Below are 21,440 nucleotides of genomic sequence, written 5' to 3'. Positions count from 1 at the left end.
TACAAATTAGTAAAGCTTTTGCTAGTCTCCAATTATGATTAGGAAATATTGACAGCGACCTAAAAAAAAGAAAAGGAAACTTCTTGGTGACACAAAACTATAAGGAAATTAGAATCTGATCCATGACCCTCGGACACGCCTATATATATCTCTCGTACTACGAGATACCCTAAAGCTTCACAACTTCTCTTTCTTTCTCAATTTACTCTCATTACGATTTGCGACCCGACTAAGTCCGATCCTCTTCTGTTTTGTGAATCTCTATTTTGATAAATCCTATTTTAAACATGAATGGTCCCATTCCCGAACCCGTAGTGGACATTCAGGTCCAAGTGACAAGACTCTCTCCATCAGAAGAATTTACAAACTCACGCCGATTCATCATCAATACCATAAACAAGGAGATCCGTGTAAACCTAACCACAGGCGATCAAACCCAAACGTCAGAGTCATTTACATATTATTCCACCAATTTCAGTCTTCCTAGTTTTAGTCACCACGACATCCAATCAAAACTCCAAAATATACTCCATAGCGAAGAACATTGGTTGTGCGATCGCTTAGTCCCAAAGATCTCAACGACTGCTATCAATTCAGGTTTTGGGGAGAATGACATTGAATTGACCGTGCACGTCACAGTTACTTACCGGCGAGAGTACGTCGAGGTTATTCCCGTTCCCGCCGAGACATTATTAGATGTATTGAGGAGGGTGGTTCTACAAGGGAGGATTGAAGCAGATGAACTGAAGAGTTTGAACATGGAAACAGAGTCATGTTCCATCTGTCTCCAGAGTCTAGGCTCCAGTTCGAAAATACCCAGTCGCATGAGTTGTTCCCATGTTTTCCATGATAGCTGTCTCGTGGAGTGGCTCTTACGCAAAAACACTTGCCCTTTGTGTCGGACTGTGCTCTACGATGTGTCGGACTCTGCTCTACTATCGGTGATTGGAACAGAGGAATGAAATCAGGGTTTCATCTACTTCATTGCATAACTTGTGTCACACGCACACTCTATATTAATAATTTTTTGTTATTCAGTTTTTAAATGTTTCTAATCGAAGTTGGAAAATTATAATTTTGTGTCACACGAACTGTGCCCAGTGCAACAAGAAAAGTAAATTCAGTTTTGTTTTGTTTTTAGGTTATTAAATCAGTTCAAGGGGAGGTTTGAAATTTTAATTAAATCATCACTTATGTTTACATGCAACTCGTTAAGTCTCAACTAATATCTTTCACACCAAGCTGTTGCTGAAATTAAAACACTCAAGTAATACTGTTAAGATAGGTTTATCGTAATCACAGTAAAACTGCTAAGATTGGCTTATCGTAATTACTACGCTCCAATCTCCATAAAAGGTAGTTGTTTTCATGTTTTTTCTCATCTGTCTCCACTTAAAACACTGCTTGATGTGAAACCATTGGTATTAAACTTCCAAATAAAAATAACTTCGGGTTTTTTTTGGCATTTTTCCCTATATATATAATTTAAATTAGCCTAAATCAAATAATCTTGAAACATCGAAAGTTTACTAAAGGGTCCATGCCTAATACCACATGAAGTTTATGAACTCATCTATTTGTTTAAAATACCTACATGAACTAATTAAACGTGGCCGACATCAAAATTGATCGGATCAACCAAAGGAAAAGGTTACCTTATATATATATCTTCACTACGTAACCCTAGCTTCACAATTCTCTTCTCTCTCAACTTGCATTGCTCTCATTACGATTAATTGCGACTTCTTCTTCTGTTTGTGAATCTCTTCTAAATATCTTCTGGGGGTTTCTATTTTCGTTTCAAAACATGAATGGTCCCATTGTTCCCGAACTGAAATTTCGATCCAGCAAACTCTATCCATCACAACAAAACTCAGTCCTCATCAACATCGACACCATACACGAAGTGATCTCCGTAAACCCAACGACAGGCAACAGAACCAGATGGTCCATTCCGATGTTACGACCTTTTCTCGTCGATATCAATCTCCGTAGTTGTAGTCCCCACTACATCCGGAGGCTTCTCCACGATAGATTCGTTAGCTACCCTCCTCAGCTTTGTTTCTGCAATGCCTTGGCCTCAGATATCTCAGATCTTGCTATCAAGTTAGGTTTTGGCCACAACGGCTTTACCCTGACCATGAATTTCACGCTTACTTACAAGAATACCGTCCGTGTTCATAACGACGACGGATTATTGGGGATGGTGGTTCGACTAGGGATGATGAAAGCAGAGGAATTGATGAGTTTGAACATGGAAACAGAGCCTTGTTCCATCTGTCTCGAGAGTCTAGTCTCCGGTTCGAAACCTATCGAAGTCACACGCATGAGTTGTTCCCATGTCTTCCACAATCACTGTCTCTTGGAGTGGCTCAAGCGTAAAAACACTTGTTCGTTGTGTCGAACTGTGCTCTACGCTCGCTTTAGTTTTTAGGGATTTTTTTTTTTAATGTAATTTTGTTATTAAGGTTTCCAATCGTAGTAATTAGAGATTCTAATTTTGTGTCACACGCTCTAAAAGTGTATGAAATTGAATGTATTATTCTTTTTAGGGTTTTAACATCAGTTTGTAATATCATAAGCTACATATACATAGCTATTATTAAACTCTATATAAGTAAAATTGTTAAGATTGGTTTTTCAAAATTCTGATATTCGTTGTGTAGAGCTACAAATTAGTAAAGCTTTTGCTAGTCTAGTCCAATTATGATTAGGAAATATTGACACTCACATAGAGATGTTGACACCGACCTAAAAAAAAAGAAAAGGAAACTTTCTTGGTGACACAAAACTAAAAGGAAATTAGAATCTGATCCCACTTATGACCCTCTCGAATACGCTTATATATATCTCTTACTACGAGATACCCTAAAGCTTCACAACTTCTCTTTTTTCTTAATTGCTCCCATTACGGCTTGCGACCCGACTAAGTCCTCTTCTGTTTTGTGAATCTCTCTTTTGATAATCCTGTTTCAAACATGAATGGTCCCATTCCCGAACCCGTAGTGGACATTCAGGTCCAAGGGATAAGACTCTCTCCCTCAGAAGAATATACAAACTCAGCCCACCGATTCAGCATCAATACCATAAACAATGAGATCCGTGTAAACCTAACCACAGGCGATCAAACCCAAACGTTAGAGCCATATTCATATCATTCCACAAATTTCAGTCTTCCTAGTTTTAGTCACCACGACATCCAATCATCACTCCAAAATCTAGTCCATAGCGAAGAACATTGGTTGTGCGATCGCTTAGTCCAAAAGATCTCAACGACTGCTATCAACTCAGGTTTTGGGGACAATGACATTGAATTGACCGTGCTCGTCACAGTTACTTACCAGCGGGAGTCGGAAGCCGAGAGATCATTAAACGTATTGAGGAGGATGGTTCTACAAGGGGGGATTGAAGCAGATGAACTGAAGTGTTTGAACATGGAAACAGAGTCTTGTTCCGTCTGTCTCAAGAGTCTAGTCTCCAGTTCGAGAATACTCACTCGCATGGGTTGTTCCCATGTTTTCCACAGTAGCTGTCTCTTCGAGTGGCTCAAGCGCAAAAACACTAGCCCTTTGTGTCGAATTGTGCTCTTTGATCAGTGATTGGAATAGAGGAATAAAATTAGGGTTTCATCTACTTCATTGCATAACTTGTGTCACAGGCACACTCTATTTTAATAATTTTGTGTTATTTTGTTTTAAATGTTTCTAATCGAAGTTGGAAAATTCTAATTTTGTGTTACACGATCTGCATGCAACAAGAAAAGTGAATTCAGTTTTGTTTTGTTTTTAGGTTCTTAAATCAGTTCAAGGGGAGGTTTGAAATTTTAATAAAATCATCACTTATGTTTACATGCAACTCGTAATTAAAGTCTCAACTAATATCCAAATCTTTCACATCAAGCTGTTGCTGAAATTAAAACACTCTTAAGTAATACTGTTAAGATTGGTTTATCGTAATCACAGTAAAACTTTTAAGAGATTGGTTTATCGTAATCGTGTGATTACTACGCTCCAATCTCCATAGAAGGTAGTTGTTTCCATGTTTTTCCTCATCTGTCTCCACTTAAAACACTGCGAAACAAATAATTATAGCCAAAAAATTAGTATATTTGTGCTAGTCACCAATCAAAGTTAGGAAGAGAGACAATGGCGTAGAAAGGTTCCTAGTATGCTCGGCTATTCTTTCTTTTACCAGATGCTTCTCCTTTTTCGTAAGTATGTTCCTTAGATGGACACTGGTTTTTGTAATGGCCATCTTCTCCACAAATCCAGCAAACCCCTCTCGTTCCTTTGGAATTTGACCTATCTCTATCACCAGCATTTCGATCTCCACTAACAGACCTGCCTCTCACATGAGGTCTTTCTGCAGAGCTTTTACACTCTTTGTAAAGGGAACCAAAGTCCAACTCTTTGGACAGTACAGCACAAATCACATCATCAAGTGTAAGGCTTGTTCTACCACCATATGTTATCACGTCTTTAATATTATCAAATCGCTTTGGTAAAGAAACCAACAAACGTATAGCTTGGTCTTCATCAGATATAGAAACCTCAGCATTACTTAGATCATCAATTAACCTCTCAAACTCATCAATGTTTTCCTCAACAGAAAGGCTTTCGTTCATCTTAAAACTAAACAGCTTAAATCGTAGGTAAGTCCTGCTAGTCGAAGATGTAGTAATATAGAGTCTGTCTAGAATTTGAATCATACCAGCAGCTGAGTCCTCCTTCATAATTTTCTTTCTCAGATCCTGATTTCCTAAGCTCTGAATTATCATGCTCCTTGCCTTTCTCTTCTTCTCTTCTAGATCTACTAGACTCAAAGCTACACAATGGCTCTTACCTTCATCAGTTCCAGCAGATTTGTTTCCATCTTCCTCAATCTTTAAAGCTTCCATCAAATCAAGAATCTCAAAATGAGCAAGGATCCTTGTCTTCCATAAAATGTAATCACCTCTCCCATCAAACTTTTCTACTTGAATCCTTGTTCTTGACTTCTCTCTAAACTTGTTTTTATACCCTCTATAACTTCCACCTAGCTCCATCTCTTTGGACAGTGCAGCATCAATGACTTCCTCTAACGTTAAGCTTGTTCTATCATACGTAAACATATCTCTAACCTCATCAAATTGCTCTGGCAAAGATATCAACAAAAATATAGCCTGGTCTTCATCAGACATCTCTACTTTAGCATTACGTAGTTCATCAATCAACCTCTGAAACTCATCAACGTTGTCCATAACAGACTTGGTTTCATTCATCCTAAAACAATGCAACTTCTGTCTCAAGTAAAACCTTCTTGCTAAAGAACTAGTCATATAGTAGTTGTCAAGAACTTTTAACATACCAGAAGCTGTTTCTTCCTTCATAATCTTTCGCAAAGCCTTATCTCCAACGCTAAGGATGATCATGCTCCTTGCCTTTCTGTTCTTCTCTTCAAGACCTGGACTCAACTTCGTAGAAAGCTTCTCATCTTCATCTATTTTAACATACTTGTTTCCATCCTCTTCCTCAATCTTTAATGCTTCCTTCAATCCATGAATACCAAGATGAGCAAGGATTCTAATCTTCCATATAGTCTAGTAACCTCTGCTATTAAGCTTTAGTTCTTCGAACATCTCAAAAGACATGTTGATGAGAATCTTTTCTTAGTTTCTATCTCACAGAGTCAATTCGTCGAACACCTTGTGTGCACGGAGAATTCTAAACCCCTAAGAGTTTTTACAATTCTAAAACCCTAAGAGTTTTTACTAAAAGGAGCTACAACGTACACTGGTCTCTTATATATGGAGAATTTAACGTCGTTACAAGGAAACAAACGGAAAAGAGTACGGCGGATTCCGTATCAGCCAGAGCCGTCGTCTCTGCTGGAAAACTAACGACGACTCTGTTTTCGATTGTAAATAAATTACAGCAATGCCACAGGAATAGACAAACACGTGAACCAAAACTTAACCGGAATTGAACCAAGCTTATTTGAACAAAATCATACCATAAATCAGAACCAAAGTTGAAATTTTGATTTAATTCAGCTATTTAGGAGTTTATCATTTACCAAGTTTTATCTACAAAAAAAAACTCAATAACTTGAAATTTGATTAAGAGGACACAAACAAAACTTGTACTAATTAGTACAAAATTATCCCGCGGCTAAAGTTGCCGGAAAGTTTCAACCTTTATTAAGTTAACACAGTGGAAAACAATGAAAGCTACGAACTTGTTGCCGCCATAACAATAAACAAAGACACCTTCCCGATCAAGAATACCTCGTCGGAAAGTATTCAACTTTATTTGTTTTAAACTGCAAAAAAATAATCTGACAAAAAGAAACAAACTTACATTTACTCAGAAGGATCATTCGATTCTTCAATTTTATCAAGTAAAATCACAAAAAAAATTGTACCTTTAAGTAGTTACTACTACGCTGCAGCAACTCCTGATTGATTCTATTGGAACCACTCAGCTGGCCACCATGTTGGTCTGATTGCCTCGACCTTCACATCATCTGAGTCCTTTACTGTTAATTCAGCTGATGGTTTAAAGGCTTCTTCTACCCTCATTACACCCATTCCCCGGCTACCCAAAGCTGTAGATACCGTTCCCATTTTCTTCCCGGTTCCCGACTCAACTACTTCAGCTCCAGCTGCTATTTTCTGATTTAACTCTGCAGTTTTATACGGAGATTCCGTTTTAAGACCGCAACTTGGTTTCTTGATCATAAGATGCAAAACAATTCAACTTCTTATACGGAACTTCAGATTTACCTTTTCCATTGCTATCGATGAATCGTAAAGGGATTAACCGTTTGCGGATGACACCTCGGTGATGAGTACGAGCTATAAGCTCTTGACCAACATAGCAGCCTTTGTCAAAACTTATCGCATTAAGACCAACAAAATTATATTCAAGCGGTATTGCTTCGCCTGTAAAAGCCACAGAAAACATATTATAAACACACAGAGAAGAAGAAGAGAGATCAATGAGTTGAAAAAAAAGAGATAAGAAACAGATCATACCTTTGGGGATTTCAGCTGATCCTTCAGCAACTCCATGCTCTAATCTCCACAAAAGGTAATTGCTTTCATCAGTTTCTTTATCTGCCTCAACTAAAGGCGCTATAAAACAAACAAAAAGAGTTGGTGAACATATTGGAAGAAGCTTAAGAACTAAAACAGCTTCTATTCGATTTGAGAAAACTCACGAGTTGCATCAGAAGGAAAGATGCTTCTGTAACCAAGACACTCCAACCTCGGATCCTTATACCATTCCCATCCATACTTATTACCACTAGCTGTAGACTCACCAGCACGATCAACACCACCTCCCCAACCAACAGATGAAGATCCAGTAAGACCCCTACCGTAACGCTGCCAACATGAAAATTCCTCTGCAACGTTTTCAATATCCACTTTGGACCTCAACCTATACCTATGAACATTCAAAAACACACAAATCAGAACTAATCCAATACAATCCTAAGCATTATATTATAATCATCCACAAGTCCATTGACATTGCTAAAATTGGGAACACACAAATCAGAACCAACATTAACAAGAAAGGGATCATATCTCCTAAAAATCTCAGCTTTTTACTCATTCCAGCAAAAACAAATAGAGATGTCCTCTAAACCCAATCCTAGGCATTCAATAAACCCTAAATTCCAAGGACATTGCTAAGATTGGGATCCAAAAAGACCTAATTTTTCAAATTCTACGTGAAAAAAAAAAACTTACTTTTTGAGTGTTTCAAGCAATTCATCGAGGACATCAACATCAACATCAGCAAACAACTCAACGGACCCATCACGACCCGAATCAGACCCGGGTCCAGAACCAGTCCGATCAAGCTTCTCCTCAGGTCTCGAAGGGCTATACAAGAAAAAATCGTACAGGAACCTTCCTTGAGGAGTTAAAAGCGCAGCGTACATCGGCGGAGTCGTAACGGAAGCCATGTTCGGCGTAGGAACCGCCGAGCTTTTCTCGCCGGACGATTCACCGAACCTCCGTACATCGTTGGTTAACAAACCCTGAAGAAACTTAACCGTATCCGGTCCGCTAAACCGGACAACGGAACGTGATTTAAGCCGAGATGCCATCGGACCGGCATCTTCTAGACCGCTGTGTAGATTCCGGCGATAAATCGCGGTGGATTTCGAGATTTCGCGGCGGAGAATGAATCGAAACATCATCTTTAGTGAAACGGCTCCGTTAGTTTTGTTCTTCGTGTATCTTGGTGTCTCTGTGGTTAGTTCTGTTAAACCATTGTCGTAGAAGGAAGCTTTGGAACAAAGCCACGTGATCGAACACGTGTTTATGGAAACGGTCTTTGGTTTTTGACACGTGTAACAAAAGTAGGGGAGTTGTGCGGTTATCTAGGAAGTAAAAATGGATAATAATATATGGGCCTTCAAATCTGGCCTATTTTGAATTATATAAAGCCCTCTTAAGTAACCCAAAATAGTTTTGTACATTTTATTCCGAACAAACTTTTTTACATCAAGCACGAATGTTTAAGAGTTTTGGGGGTTAAATTAATTTAAATCTGGTATAAAAGCGAGTCTTTTTAGCGTGATACTAACCACATTGCCATAATAAGCCTACATAGCTTCCGTTGCGGTTGTTTAGTAACGCTTATGCAAAACGTCCTGTGTGAGACAATGACTAGGCTAAAGTACATATGTAAAATTCGGAAAAACACACATTTACGTATTACTTGAACCAGAGACCAACTCCATTACAATTACTAAATTATATAACAGATGTAATATTATTATTTGGAATAGAAAAGATTTCGTTTTTTGTTTAATGGTTATTATTTTCTATTCCAATTCTAAGACATTTTCTGTTAAATCCAGTTATATAAATGTTTTTTTCCATTTTATTCGTTTGAACACTGTTTGGACTTCGAGAATGAAAAAGCCATATATGTTTTCGAAATAAAAATATTTATAAAGGGAAAAAAAATCTCAAAGGTAGATCATTAATATAGGAAAATAACCTCTAATTCTTTATAACAAATATGCAAATGACACAAACTCCCACTAGAGATCGTGGTGAAGAAAGAGTATATTTTTGGTAAAAACCTAGAGATCGTGGTTCGAGTGGCTATTGAGACAATATCATATAATATGTTCTAGTTTTGTGAGTCTGAGGGGTGTACGGATTTCGCCTCAGAACTAAGAAAAGATATCCAAAAATATGAATTCTACAAGATACGGCAAAGCTCATCGGTCGTTGTCACAACGGTCTTTATTAAAATTGTTTTAAAACGATAATTTTATTTAAAAATGATTTATTTGTTTTATTAATTAGTATATGGATTATTAGAATATAAGTAACTTATTATAGTGAAAATTAGTCTATCTTATAAAGCACAAGCACCATATGTGACACATTATCAAATACAATTTTTAATACCATTTCTTTATAAATAAATAAAATAATATATTTTCAAACTTAAAACAAATTCAAATACACGTACGCTTCTAAAATTCATAAATCACATTAAAAAAATTATGCGTAATTTTAATTCTTCAATTTGTCCATCCTATATTACTTTTTTTTTTGTAGTTCTTAGATATTAGCTATGATTTTCCGATTTAATAAAGGATTAATTTATTACACTTTAACTATAAATAAACTATTTGCATGATACTAATTGTATCAAATTATCAATTTGTCAGTTTCCAACACTTTTTCTAATTGGTTGAAATAAATAAAAACTAAACCAGATTAACTAACAAAATTTTTGATTAGTAACAAATATTTTATCAAATTTCAAAGACTTAGCAGTTAGCATTATAGTTTCACTGTTTTCTGAAAACCTTGTTTTGAATCTCATCAGCCCACTTCTCAACCTGTATGTATATTTTCGCACTTTCTTGTTTCTCAAGAAACCTTCTGGTTATCCTTGTCTTTCATAATTCAGTCTGCGGCTCATCACATCAGGGCTCGATATCGGTCCATCATCACATCAGGGGTCTCGTGAGTGACTAAGCCAAGCAAGCGAACTAATGGGCCAGGCTCAAGTACTGGTTTAAACGGCTGGACGTAAAAACACGAAAGTCGAAACAGAGTTAAAGAAGAAGAAGAACAAGAAAAAATATTTATGTTTGTTGACGAGATCTATGTTATACAATAAACCTAGAGAGTATGCAACAACAACAACAATCGTATCAAATCAGATCCCTTGCAAAGAAGAAACCAATGTCCAATGTCTCTGTATCAATATAGAGAGAAGCCAAAAACAACATTCAATCGTTTTGTAGTGACCAGATCTAGCAGACCCTGAAGTTTTAAGTAACCTTTTCAGGCCATAAAGCAGAGAAACAAAGACTAAAATATCTTCAAGATTCCTCATATATACTCTATTACAATGAATTCCAAGAAACATGAGCTTCCATTAACCTGAAACAGCTTGTTACTAACTCTGTCTTCTAACAGGGGATAAACAACTTACCAGGCAAGATCCGACTACTGTATTCTGTAATCTGTTTTCAGATAAAGCTCACAAGAATATGGTCAGTTGGTCGCCCCTCTGAAACACACAACCATGAAACTTATTTATTCTTCTTAATTATGCAAAAGTTTCTCAAAAACAAAAGAGTGAAACATTTGATTTACAGTAAACAAGACTGGAGCTTTGTTTCAAACATAAAGATCGAGCTCAAGTTGTTCAAAGTGTGCTCTGCCCAACAGCCCAAGTTCAGAGTTGTTGAGTTTCTCTGTTTCTCATGACATGCAACCACATAATGAAGCAATGCATCGACCACGATCTTGCCTCCCTCAGCAATGTATTGTAAGTCGCTGCATCATCTCTGTAATAACTCATAGACAAATATTCCAAAACCAACGGTAGCATCTCTGTAACCAATACTCTCTCTTGTTTTTGTTTCTTTAATTTTTGTTTTTCATTCTCCAAGATAAGTACGATATTTTTGTTAAACATTTTTTTTGCAATTCTTTTAAATAAAAAAATACATGGATAATTATTATAAAAAAAGGAAGTTTATAAGCTAATAATTAATAGCAGTATATATACTTTCCAATACTCATCTTTTGATACGACATAGTTTTCCGCAGCTCTTAAAAAACTCTCTCTCTTTCTCATCCTAAGTCTATTCAATCTCTTTCTTTTTCCTTGCACTTCAAGCATCCATAGTCTAGATTTGTTATCTTTAATGTCGAACATACTCGATGAGAACTCTCACCACTTGCGAAAAGAAGTATCAGCTTGTGATGATGAAACTGAATTCCCTATCATCAACGAAGACGAATTAGACGAAGACGAAGAGTTCGCGACGACGAGTATTAGGGTTCTTTTGGTCGATGCAGATTCTAATTCTCTACTCCTCATGAAGACTCTCATGGCAAAGTACTCCTATCAAGGTACGTATCTAGTTTAGATTTAACTAGGGTTTCTTATTATGTTTCTTTGACGAATTAGGGTTGGAGTTAGGGTTTTTAATTCAAAAAAAAAAAAAAAATTACTAATCGTATCAAAGAATACATGTATATAGAAAATCTGAATCTTAAGTGAAATTAATTCAAACTTAAACTAGGATTTATTTTAATCGATCAAAACAAATATTATACTTAACATTGTACCTTAGCTCTCTAAGCTTTAATATGAACCAAAAAAAAAAACAGAACAAGACGCCATAAATTAAAAGTATGTTTTCCACTAAGAAGAGTTGGGATACCAATGCTATAAATCCGTCGAAGCTAAATATGCCCAAGTGAATTAGGTCACAAAAAGGTACGGTCTTTTATCTTAATTTCATACATATATACATTAATTTTTGATTCATGATTGATAGGTTTGTAAATTCCTCCTTAAGTTGCGGTAAACTAATTGGTAAAAACAAAAGATTGCGGTAGATTTTAGCATTTATTAACTTTTATGAATAGAAGAAAAAAAATTAACAATATAGCTGTCTTTAATTTCGTGTTGCAGTAACGAGATATGAGAACGGAGAAGAGGCCATGGCTTTCTTGATGAAGAGTAAGCATGAGATCGATCTCGTAATTTGGAATTTCCATATGCCTGATATCAGTGGACCCGACGCTCTCAATACCATTGGTAAAGAGATGGATTTACCCGTAGTAAGTAAGTATATACAACTATACCATTATTTTTTTCTCGATAATATTATAACTTAGTAATTGGAAAATCATTTCTAATCTTTCTATATGTGAATTATTTGTGTCAAGTCATGTCTCATGAACAGAATAAGGAAACGGTAATGAAATCGATCAAGAACGGCGCGTGTGACTTTCTTGTGAAGCCGATGAGCAAAGAGGTCGTTGCAGTTCTATGGCAACATGTTTTTCGCAAGAGGATGATGTCAAAATCTGGTTTAGATCAACCGGGTGAATTAGGTACGGTTGAGTCAGATTCCGACGAATTCAACGATTTAAAGGAAGACGATATCTATCGTAGCAACGGAGAAGGCTCAAGAAACACTTCCGATCAAAAAGAAGACAAGTCTACGTCCAAGAAACCGCGGATGTCGTGGACTGCTGAACTTCACCAGAAGTTTGAAGCAGCTGTCGAAAAAATCAGCAGGGTTGGGAGTAGTAAGTAATCACACTACATAATCTTTGCATATCCATAAAAAAACTTATTGATTATAACAAAGATATAGTCTTACCTTTTTGCATTTGGCAGCGCCTTATCCGAAAGATATTCTCAAATGCATGCAAGAAGAAATGAATGTGCAGGGGCTCACCAGAAACAACGTAGCCAATTCATCTTCAGGTAATTAATATATCTATCAGAATCATCTTTATTAATTCCACTTATGTTGTTTTTTTTTGGTTTCTTCGGAGACAAGAAACCATGCATTAATTAGGGCTGATAATTTACAACTATTGCGATGGCAGAAGTATCGTCAAAGTTGCAACAAAAAGACATGCAGTCCTCAAGAGATAGGCCAAGAAGATTTTGACTGGCGTAACGCTGGGCAAGATCCCACTTTCACAGCTTCTAATCCGCTCCTAAGCTCAAACGTCAATCTCCAAACTACACCACCGTTTTCTATGACCGATCAAGGTGCGCCTAGAACGTCACATTTCATGAACGATCAAGCCGCGGTGAACAACTTTATCATGGCAAACCATGTGAGTTACATTCCGCAACCACCACAACTCCATCATTCTCTAAATTTACCCTCCATGCTACCTAAGCAAGAACTTGGACACGTATCGTCAGCCATAGATAATTCAGATCCGCTCATCTGTCACTCAAGTTTACCTTCCGGTTACGGCGAGTGTTTCCCACATGCAGGATTCAACAACAACAACAACAATCCTGATCCTTTCCCACCTGCAGGATTCAACAACAACAACATCAACAATCGTGAACCTTTCCCACCTCCAGGATTCAACTACAATTTCGATAGTCAGATTGGTGGAAACTGAATTCTCATGTCTAAGGTGATAGATCATAGCTTTTTCATTAACTTTATTTTTGGTCTCATACGTAGAGGATCTTTTATTATATTCCACAAAAGCGAATAGCAATACCTCGTTGCGATTTGCGTTTGGATCATAAGCAATAATTGTTTTTCTTTTTTACTTTGGTCGAACCTATAAGTTAGTAGTGACTAGTGAATGATCTATATATAGTATTATTAATTTGATGATTGGGCAACCTCAATAGCTACAGTACTAAGCAAAATAGTTTTTTATACTGTCAACGCAAACACCATAAGCAAAAGTAAAGAATACACTGATACACATATGTTTGCGTTTGACGTACGTTTGCTTATATTAGCATATAAGTTTTGTTTGAAGTGATTAAGTTTGTGAATTCGCTTTTTTTTTTAATGCATAATTAAATGCAAACGAAAGAGGTCAAAGGCTCATTATTTTTATTTGCAGTTGAAAACCATCGAGTCATATTCATACTTAATTATGTAGTTTCTCAAGACAACTTTAATAAGATCAATCACTTGCTGAATTCCTCTAATGTTTATCTTCTATTGGCTTAACTAATGGGTCAATTCCTATCATTTACCTTGTTCGACGATGATAATCCATATATATTAAACAATGAATGTAAGCTTTTCAATTCGCGTTTCTCAAATGGATCCAAGATTGATCACAGCTGCGCAAATCGGAAGCATAGGTGATTTGTATAAACAACGGGGTCTATCCGCTAAAGAAGGTGTGAAGAGAATTTTTGAAAAAAGTCATCACATATCCATCTTTGGAAAAATGTCAAAAATGTTTACAAGATAATATCAAAAATGTTTACAAGATAACCTTAGAAAAAGTAAAATCTTTGGATTATTTTATATGCCACAAAAAACAAGTGAGGAGATTGGAGTGTAATATCTTTGGATAGAGTCATTTTCAAGCAAAGACTTAAAAAAAAAAAAAAAAAAAAGATTTGTCACTTTCTGAGTTCTTTTAGTGTATATCTTCTATTGGTTTAGCCAAGCAAACATCAAATGCTACCTTCAACTAATGATGGGTCATCAAGTTCACATGATGTAATAATGATGAGTCAAGTTCAACGATCCATATATAAAACAAGTAACGTAAGTTTTAAGATTGAGCAGAAACATAATACACACTTATCAAATGAATCCAAGATTAATCACTGCCGCTCAAATCGGAAGCATAAATGACTTGTATACCTTAATTCATGAGGATCCGTACATTCTTGAAACCATTGATGTCGTACCTTTCATCAACACTCCTCTTCATGTAGCTTCTGCTTATGGGAACCTTGCGTTTGCTATGGAGATGATGAATCTTAAGCCCTCATTTGCTAGAAAACTTAACACATATGGGTTGAGTCCATTGCACCTTGCTATAGAGAAAGGCCAAACTCGGTTAACTCTCGGTTTATTCAAACTGGAACCCGACCTAGTTTGTCTTCGAGGAAATGAAGGTATACACCTCTTTTTTTTCCCTTACATTAAGAAGTTCTTTTGTGATTCCACCGTAGTTTAAGTATCGACCACATGACCAATCTAAGATTATTGTTTGGTATGTTTTAATTTGCGGAGTTTTATCTTTCTAGTAGGCCAAAAGCCTTATGTGTTTGATCCGGTTAGTAACCCAATGGACTAAATTAATAAAATCTCTCTCTAGAGATAACTAAACACGTATGTGGTTGTTTTGTTGTTTGATTGTTTTCCATTTGGTGTGCGTGTGAGAGGTTATGTTATAATTTGATAACAGGTACGACGCCGTTTCATATGTTAGTAAGAAGAGGAGAAATTGACCTTATGACAGAGTTCCTTTTGGCTTGTCCTGGCTGTGTTAGAGATGTGAATGTGAACGGTGAGACTGCTCTACACATTGCTGTTTTGAACAATAGATACGAAGAGCTTGAAGTACTTATGGGATGGGTGCAAAGACTGCGTCATATGGATGCTAAATCACTAGAGACGCAAGTGTTGAACAGACGTGATGGAAACGGTAACACGGCCTTGCACATAGCAACTTATCAAAAGAACATCAAGGCAATAAAACTTTTGCTAGGATCTCCAGCGGTTAACTGAAACATCCATAACCGGAATGGTTTAACCGCTCTAGATATCTTGCAAAACCAGAAAAATAATAATAATAGGACTAGAGAAATCCAAGAAATCATTCGTAAGTCAGGAGGCAAAAGCGCAACCTCTCTACAAAAGTCCAAGAAAGTGTCAGAAATATTGAGATCACCGATTAGTTTCAAGGAGCATTTGTTCACACACGCAGCTCGATACAGGAATCAAATATCAGATGCATCACGTAGTGCTCTTCTAGTGATAGCCGCTCTAATAATCACAACTACTTATATGATATCTCTTCAACCACCAGGTGGTGTTTACCAAAGCAATGTTGAGGAAGGTAATAGTACTACAAAGTAACAAGAGTGTTGGTACGGTTGTGATGAACGAGAGTTATTTCTATGTTCTAAGGGTTGTGAATAGCATGGCTTTCGAAGGAGCGTTTTTAATAGTGTTTTACTTTTTACCAGCTGAAGAAGAATACATATGGGCGTTTATATGGATAATGGTGCCTCTCCATGTCTCTTATTTAGTCTCAGTGGCTGTGATATCTCCAGATCAAATGTGGTATTTACCTATCAGTGTAGGGTGGGCTATCTTCGTTGTTGTTGTTAACATGGTTGTGTTTTTCTTGCGGTGGAAGCTGTCGTCTAATAAGAAAAAAACTGAACTCAGAAGCGAATTGATTCTTGAAGGCTTGACAACTTTAGATCAAGCTAAAGGAGTGTAGTCATGTGAGTCGTGGGTTGTGCTAAGTAATGGTTGTTCTGTAATTATACTTTGTTGGTTGTTCTGTAATTTTCGTCAACAATAATAAAATACACAAATTCGTCCATGTATTAAATTATATTTTTGACTTTAACACACACACGTCTGAAAAAGGAAAAAAAACTCGGGTTCAAAGTTTGAAAATTCAATGGGCTCGCTAGCTTGAGCCGACCCAACGAAACGGCAAAATCTAGAAGCGCCAAGTTTCGCCTTTACTCTCTCTTTGTCTTCGTTACCAAGTAAACCCTAGATTTCTTTAATCTCTCCCGATCCACAATTTTCAAAATTGGAAACTTCCTTCTTCGTCTTCTTCGCGAATCTGATTTTGTTTATATATATTCGATTCTCGGATAAAGTTTTTGTCTTTCCCCTTTTCCATCTTTAAAAAAAGTTCTTTTTTTTTTTTTTTTTTCTTCTTCGTCGACCGTATTCGAACGATTCCACGCAATGTCTTTCTCCGATTCTGGATCGTCCTCTAATGGCGGAGATTACAAGGATTTCAGACAAATCACCAGAGAAAGTTAGCTTCTTTTTTTCACCCTTTCTCTTACCCAATTTCTGAATTCTCGAAATTGGGGGTTTTTTTTTTTTGATTAGACCATTAGGCTCTGTAATGGGGTTTGTGTAGAAGCATATGGTGTTTGGTTTCGTTCGATTAGTTAAAAGAGAAGTCATATGTTTCTTTTTGGGTTTATGGAGTTTCGAATCAGGTCAACGTGATCGATCAGAATGAACCAGACTTTTGTTTTTGGCATATCAGGAACATGAGGGGTTTGCACATTTAGGTGAATCATGTAAAGTTCAATACTTTTTTCAAGGTGTGAATAGTTTATCACTTTTTTGGTTTTCAGGGTTACTGTGTGAAATGCTTAGGCCAGAGAGAAATGGAAGCTCGAAATTAACTTGGAAGGTAAAAGTCTTAATCCTTCTTTGTTTTTGGTTCTGGTTATGTTCAGTTTACTTCTGTCATTGATTCACTGAACCTGTAAATGTATCTTTAGGTTCTTGTTATGGACAAGTTCACAGTGAAGATTATGTCATCTGCCTGTAAAATGTCTGAGATTACACAAGAAGGCATTTCTTGTAAGATAGAGAGCTTGTTCAGAACTCTGAGCAATCAATATTTTGTCTTTTTATCTCATTGGCATTGTATGTAATTTACTTGGAAATATTTTGATGTTTTGTTATGTTTTCCCAGTGGTTGAGGTTATAACTAAACATAGACAGCCTATGACTTCCATGGAAGCTATATACTTTATCCAACCGACCCAAGAAAAGTAAACGATTCTCCTATCTGAGACAATTGACATCGATTTCTCGCCAATGAACTTTTTCTGAAGCTTTTGTTATTTTGTTTTTGTTTCTTGCAGTATTACTACGTTTTTGTCAGATATGACTGGGAAATCACCACTGTACAAGAGGTATGTAAACAATTCCTTCTTATATCATAACTTCTCATATATATGGACAGTCTTTGTCTGAAATGATTAATCATTATTCAAGAAAACAAAAAAGAAATGATTAATCATTTTCTTTGATGTGAACTTCAGGGCTTTTGTTTTCTTTAGTTCTCCTGTTTCGAGAAGCTTAGTTAATCTCATTAAGAAAGACATGAGAGCGATGAAACGAATTGGGGGATTGAAAGAGGTTGCTTCTATATGCCACTTTCACAATTTGTTCTCACTTTCCTTATCCACGTGCAATCTCACAAGATAATTCCATAATATGCAGATGAACTTGGAGTACATTAGCATGGACGTCCAGGTATAATTATGCTTAAAATCCCTGATTCTGTTCTGTCTTTTCCTCAAGCTTTGCATAGTTTCACAAATTGTGATATCTAGTAATGAAGTTTCATTGATGGTTTCTTTTCTTTAGGCCAACCTCAATTACAGCTTTCACTAATAATAACATAGAAACATGACTTCAAAAAGTCTGCAATTTGTATTGCTTGACGTTATCATAAGAACCTCGTCAAGTTGGAACATGTGATTTATATTGAAACCTGCTTACTTAATTACTCCTATGTATTATGTCTCTGCAGGGGTTTATTACAAATAATGAAAATGCTCTAGAAGAACTTTTCAGTGACGAGGAAAACCATCAAAACGCAGATGACTGCTTGAATGTGGTAGCTAAACGCATTGCTACAGTTTTGGCCTCGCTAAGGGTACAAAGCACAAATTCAAAGCTTGTTTGTTGATTTGGCATGATATTCCTATGAATGTTATGTTCTTAAACTCTTTGTGTTACACAGGAATACCCGCTTGTTCGCTACCGTTCAGCCAAAGCTCTTGATGCCACAATAATGACAACGTACCGAGAGTTGATTCCTACAAAGCTTGCTGCTAGTGTATGGAATTGTCTGGCAAGATACAAACAGACAATCGAAGATTTTCCTCAGACTGAAACATGTGAACTACTTATCCTAGATCGATCCATAGATCAGGTGGGGATTTTCACCGAGACAATTATCTTTTATGTTCTGTTTGATATGTCATAATCACATAATAACAGAGTAACTTTCTGATGCTTTTTTAGATCGCACCTCTCATTCATGAGTGGACATACGATGCGATGTGCCACGATTTGCTTAATATGGAAGGAAATAAATACACACACGAGGTGAAATTTTGGTTTCACTTTTTCAAATGTTGTAAAAGTTGGTTGTAGCTCATTACTACAGCATATGGTAATTTCCTTCTTATTTCGTAGTGTTTAGGTTCAGAGTAAAACTGGTGATAAACCTGAGAAGAAAGAGGTTCTTTTAGATGAACAAGATCCCATTTGGGTGGAGCTTCGTGATGTTCACATTGCAGATGTAAGTCTTGCTATACTATCTTGCATCCTCTTTCTCAATTTTAATATGTCAAACTGGTTATGTTTTGTTTGTCTGGGAGTAATTATGTCTTTTTGTTTAGGCAAGTGAAAGATTGCATGAGAAGATGACAAACTTCGTGTCGAAGAACAAAGCCGCGCAATTGAAACACAGTTCAAAGTAGTTACCATTTTATCTTTTTGCTTTCTTGTTCAAGTGATCCACTAGAACTTTTTTGATTAGTTAATTGACTTATTTGTCTGCAGAGACTTTGGTGACCTTTCATCAAAAGACTTGCAAAAGATGGTTCACGCTTTGCCTCAGTACAGTGAGCAAATGGACAAACTTTCTCTACATGTGGAGGTCAGTTTTATAAGCTTATAAGATGATAAAACCATGGAAGAAAGTTTGATCCTTTGTTTCTTCATAAAATAACTAATGGTTAATGTCACTGCAGATTGCTAGAACAATTAACAAAACTATCATGGAACAAGGTTTAAGAGATCTCGGGCAGCTCGAGCAGGACCTTGTTTTTGGGGATGCTGGAAGAAAGGACGTTATCAAATTCTTGAGCACCAACCATGTAAGATGCTCTGCTTTTTTAGTTTCATACCATCATATGATTTTATGCTGATAATAATGAGCTACATTTCCAGATTATAAACCATGAAAGCAAGCTGCGGTTAATGATGATTGTTGCGGGAATATATCCGAAAAAGTTTGAAGGTGAAAAGGGACGAAAGATGATGGAGGTAATAAACAATATTTATCTTCAAACAGGTTTGAATGAAGTTTGATTAACAATCATTTTTGAAGCTAACCTACTTCTTGATAAATTCTTCAGCTAGCAAAATTGACGGGAGATGATATAATAGCTGTGAACAATATGAGATTACTTGGACCAGTACAAACAGAGTCCAAAAAGAGCACCACAGGATCTTTCCCTCTCAAGTTTGATGTTCTGAAGGTACATAATCTTCCTCATTACTGTTATTATTAGAATGACTAAGACTAAGGTTTTCTTGGCAATCTAACTGGAATCTTTTGATCCATCATGTAAATCAGAAGAAGCGAGCTGCTCGAATAGATCGAGTTGGTGAAACTCAAACATGGCAGCTGTCTCGTTTTTACCCGATTGTGGAGGTCTTTTACCTTCTTGAAGTTTTAATCTTTCTTTTACTTTAAGCATTAGTAAAAAAACCAGTGACATTGGTAAATATTTTTTCAGGAACTTGTTGAGAAACTTAGCAAAGGTCATTTGCCAAAACAAGAGTTCCCTTGTATGAATGAACCAAAGCCAACATTTTATTCTGGCTCTCAATCTCCATCAAGCAGTCCGGTGTTGCCTCATTCAAGACGAACACCAACATGGGCTAGACGTCACCTTTCTGATGATGGATATTTCAGGTACTTTAGTTTAGTTTCTTATTTTATTTTTTTTATCATTTGCTTGTTGATAAATTTGAGAGCTAGTTTATTCTTGAATCTAATGACAGTTTACACCAAAATCTGGATCTTATAATTCAGTAATTTGCATGACAAAAGACAAATCTGTGAGGATATTACTGAATGTTTGATAATATGGGGAAAACAACCAAGATTAATTTCTCAATGTGTTTCTCTAGTGACTCGGTTCTAGGACGAGCATCTAGCGGATTAAAGAGAAAGGGACAGCGGATTTTCGTGTTCATAGTAGGAGGAGCAACGAGATCAGAGGTACTAAAATGAACCGGTCTGAAAAGAATAAATCAGTTATGAGCCATATGTAATTAAGTGATACATTTTGGGTTATTTTGCAGTTGAGGGTTTGCCACAAACTTACGGAGAAGCTTGACAGAGAAGTGATCTTAGGCTCCTCCAGCTTCCTTGATCCCCAAACTTTCCTCAGTGTATGGAATCTTTTCATTTTGCATTGAGCACTTCTGTACATCAAAAATCTCTGTCTAATGACTAAGTATGTCTTCTTATGTGCAGAAAATGAAACGACTAAACGAAGAAGAGGAGATCTCACTTGACGATATTATCATTTAGTTTCATGATTTTTTTCTTTTATTTGTTCTTGGATGCCGTCGTTTTAGTCTAACTTGGTATCGAGTTTTGGTTTTGGGAATAAAATGGGGAGATATGCTCCCTATGTAAATATAAATACAATTTACAGATCTGTTTCCATCGTTTGACTAAAAAGTTCAGAGATTGCTATATTATTGAATATATTTTTATGTCTTGAACAAAAAGAAAATCGCCCACCGTGGGGCTCGAACCCACGACCACAAGGTTAAGAGCCTTGCGCTCTACCAACTGAGCTAGACGGGCTTGCTGTTTTATATGTAGATTACTAGTATTA

At 36.5% G+C, this 21,440-nt stretch overlaps 5 protein-coding genes, 1 non-coding gene and 2 pseudogenes across 7 annotated transcripts; 6 read left to right on the top strand and 2 right to left on the bottom strand.

Annotated features, from left to right (window-relative positions):
* Positions 1 to 287: 287 nt before the first annotated feature.
* Positions 288 to 962, top strand: LOC104709689 (uncharacterized). The gene has a single exon (XM_010426260.1). It carries the CDS (start codon positions 288 to 290, stop codon positions 960 to 962), a length of 675 nt encoding a protein of 224 aa, XP_010424562.1.
* Positions 963 to 1,807: 845 nt separating this feature from the next.
* Positions 1,808 to 2,434, top strand: LOC104709688 (uncharacterized). The gene has a single exon (XM_010426259.2). It carries the CDS (start codon positions 1,808 to 1,810, stop codon positions 2,432 to 2,434), a length of 627 nt encoding a protein of 208 aa, XP_010424561.2.
* Positions 2,435 to 2,978: 544 nt separating this feature from the next.
* LOC104707515 (uncharacterized) lies at positions 2,979 to 3,599 on the top strand. Its single transcript, XM_010423886.2, has one exon. It carries the CDS (start codon positions 2,979 to 2,981, stop codon positions 3,597 to 3,599), a length of 621 nt encoding a protein of 206 aa, XP_010422188.2.
* Positions 3,600 to 6,078: 2,479 nt separating this feature from the next.
* On the bottom strand, positions 6,079 to 8,339 carry LOC104707514 (putative transferase At4g12130, mitochondrial). Its single transcript, XM_010423885.3, has 6 exons — positions 7,736 to 8,339; positions 7,201 to 7,427; positions 7,016 to 7,114; positions 6,764 to 6,922; positions 6,403 to 6,663; positions 6,079 to 6,315 (listed from the first exon to the last, which is right to left on the bottom strand). Exons 1-5 carry the CDS (start codon positions 8,188 to 8,190, stop codon positions 6,446 to 6,448), a joined length of 1,158 nt encoding a protein of 385 aa, XP_010422187.1. The 5' UTR covers positions 8,191 to 8,339; the 3' UTR covers positions 6,079 to 6,315; positions 6,403 to 6,445.
* A 2,829-nt stretch (positions 8,340 to 11,168) lies between these two features.
* LOC104709687 (putative two-component response regulator ARR20) lies at positions 11,169 to 13,485 on the top strand (annotated as a pseudogene).
* Positions 13,486 to 14,575: 1,090 nt separating this feature from the next.
* On the top strand, positions 14,576 to 16,240 carry LOC104709686 (ankyrin repeat-containing protein BDA1-like; annotated as a pseudogene).
* Positions 16,241 to 16,364: 124 nt separating this feature from the next.
* On the top strand, positions 16,365 to 21,335 carry LOC104707513 (protein transport Sec1b). 2 transcript variants are annotated; one of them, XM_010423881.3, is made up of 21 exons: positions 16,365 to 16,798; positions 17,130 to 17,188; positions 17,280 to 17,361; positions 17,477 to 17,555; positions 17,649 to 17,699; positions 17,829 to 17,925; positions 18,010 to 18,042; positions 18,323 to 18,448; positions 18,536 to 18,727; positions 18,820 to 18,903; positions 19,001 to 19,099; positions 19,200 to 19,276; positions 19,363 to 19,459; positions 19,554 to 19,679; positions 19,753 to 19,848; positions 19,941 to 20,063; positions 20,162 to 20,239; positions 20,325 to 20,503; positions 20,722 to 20,812; positions 20,896 to 20,985; positions 21,071 to 21,335. In XM_010423881.3, the coding sequence occupies exons 1-21, from the start codon at positions 16,726 to 16,728 to the stop codon at positions 21,125 to 21,127; spliced, it is 1,989 nt and encodes a 662-aa protein (XP_010422183.2). In that variant the 5' UTR covers positions 16,365 to 16,725; the 3' UTR covers positions 21,128 to 21,335. The 2 variants fall into 2 exon arrangements, with proteins under 2 accessions (XP_010422183.2, XP_087317939.1); XM_087461813.1 differs by having other exon boundaries at positions 16,405 to 16,798; positions 20,165 to 20,239.
* Position 21,336: 1 nt separating this feature from the next.
* Positions 21,337 to 21,409, bottom strand: TRNAK-CUU (transfer RNA lysine (anticodon CUU)). Its single transcript has one exon. It is a non-coding gene; the product is annotated as a tRNA-Lys (tRNA).
* Between the last annotated feature and the right edge of the window lie 31 nt (positions 21,410 to 21,440).

This window comes from Camelina sativa, chromosome 8 (assembly GCF_030686135.1).
Source record: "Camelina sativa cultivar CO46 ecotype springtype chromosome 8, ASM3068613v1".
In the NCBI taxonomy this organism is placed as follows: Eukaryota; Viridiplantae; Streptophyta; class Magnoliopsida; order Brassicales; family Brassicaceae; genus Camelina; species Camelina sativa.
This window is presented reverse-complemented; position numbering and strand designations above follow the sequence as displayed.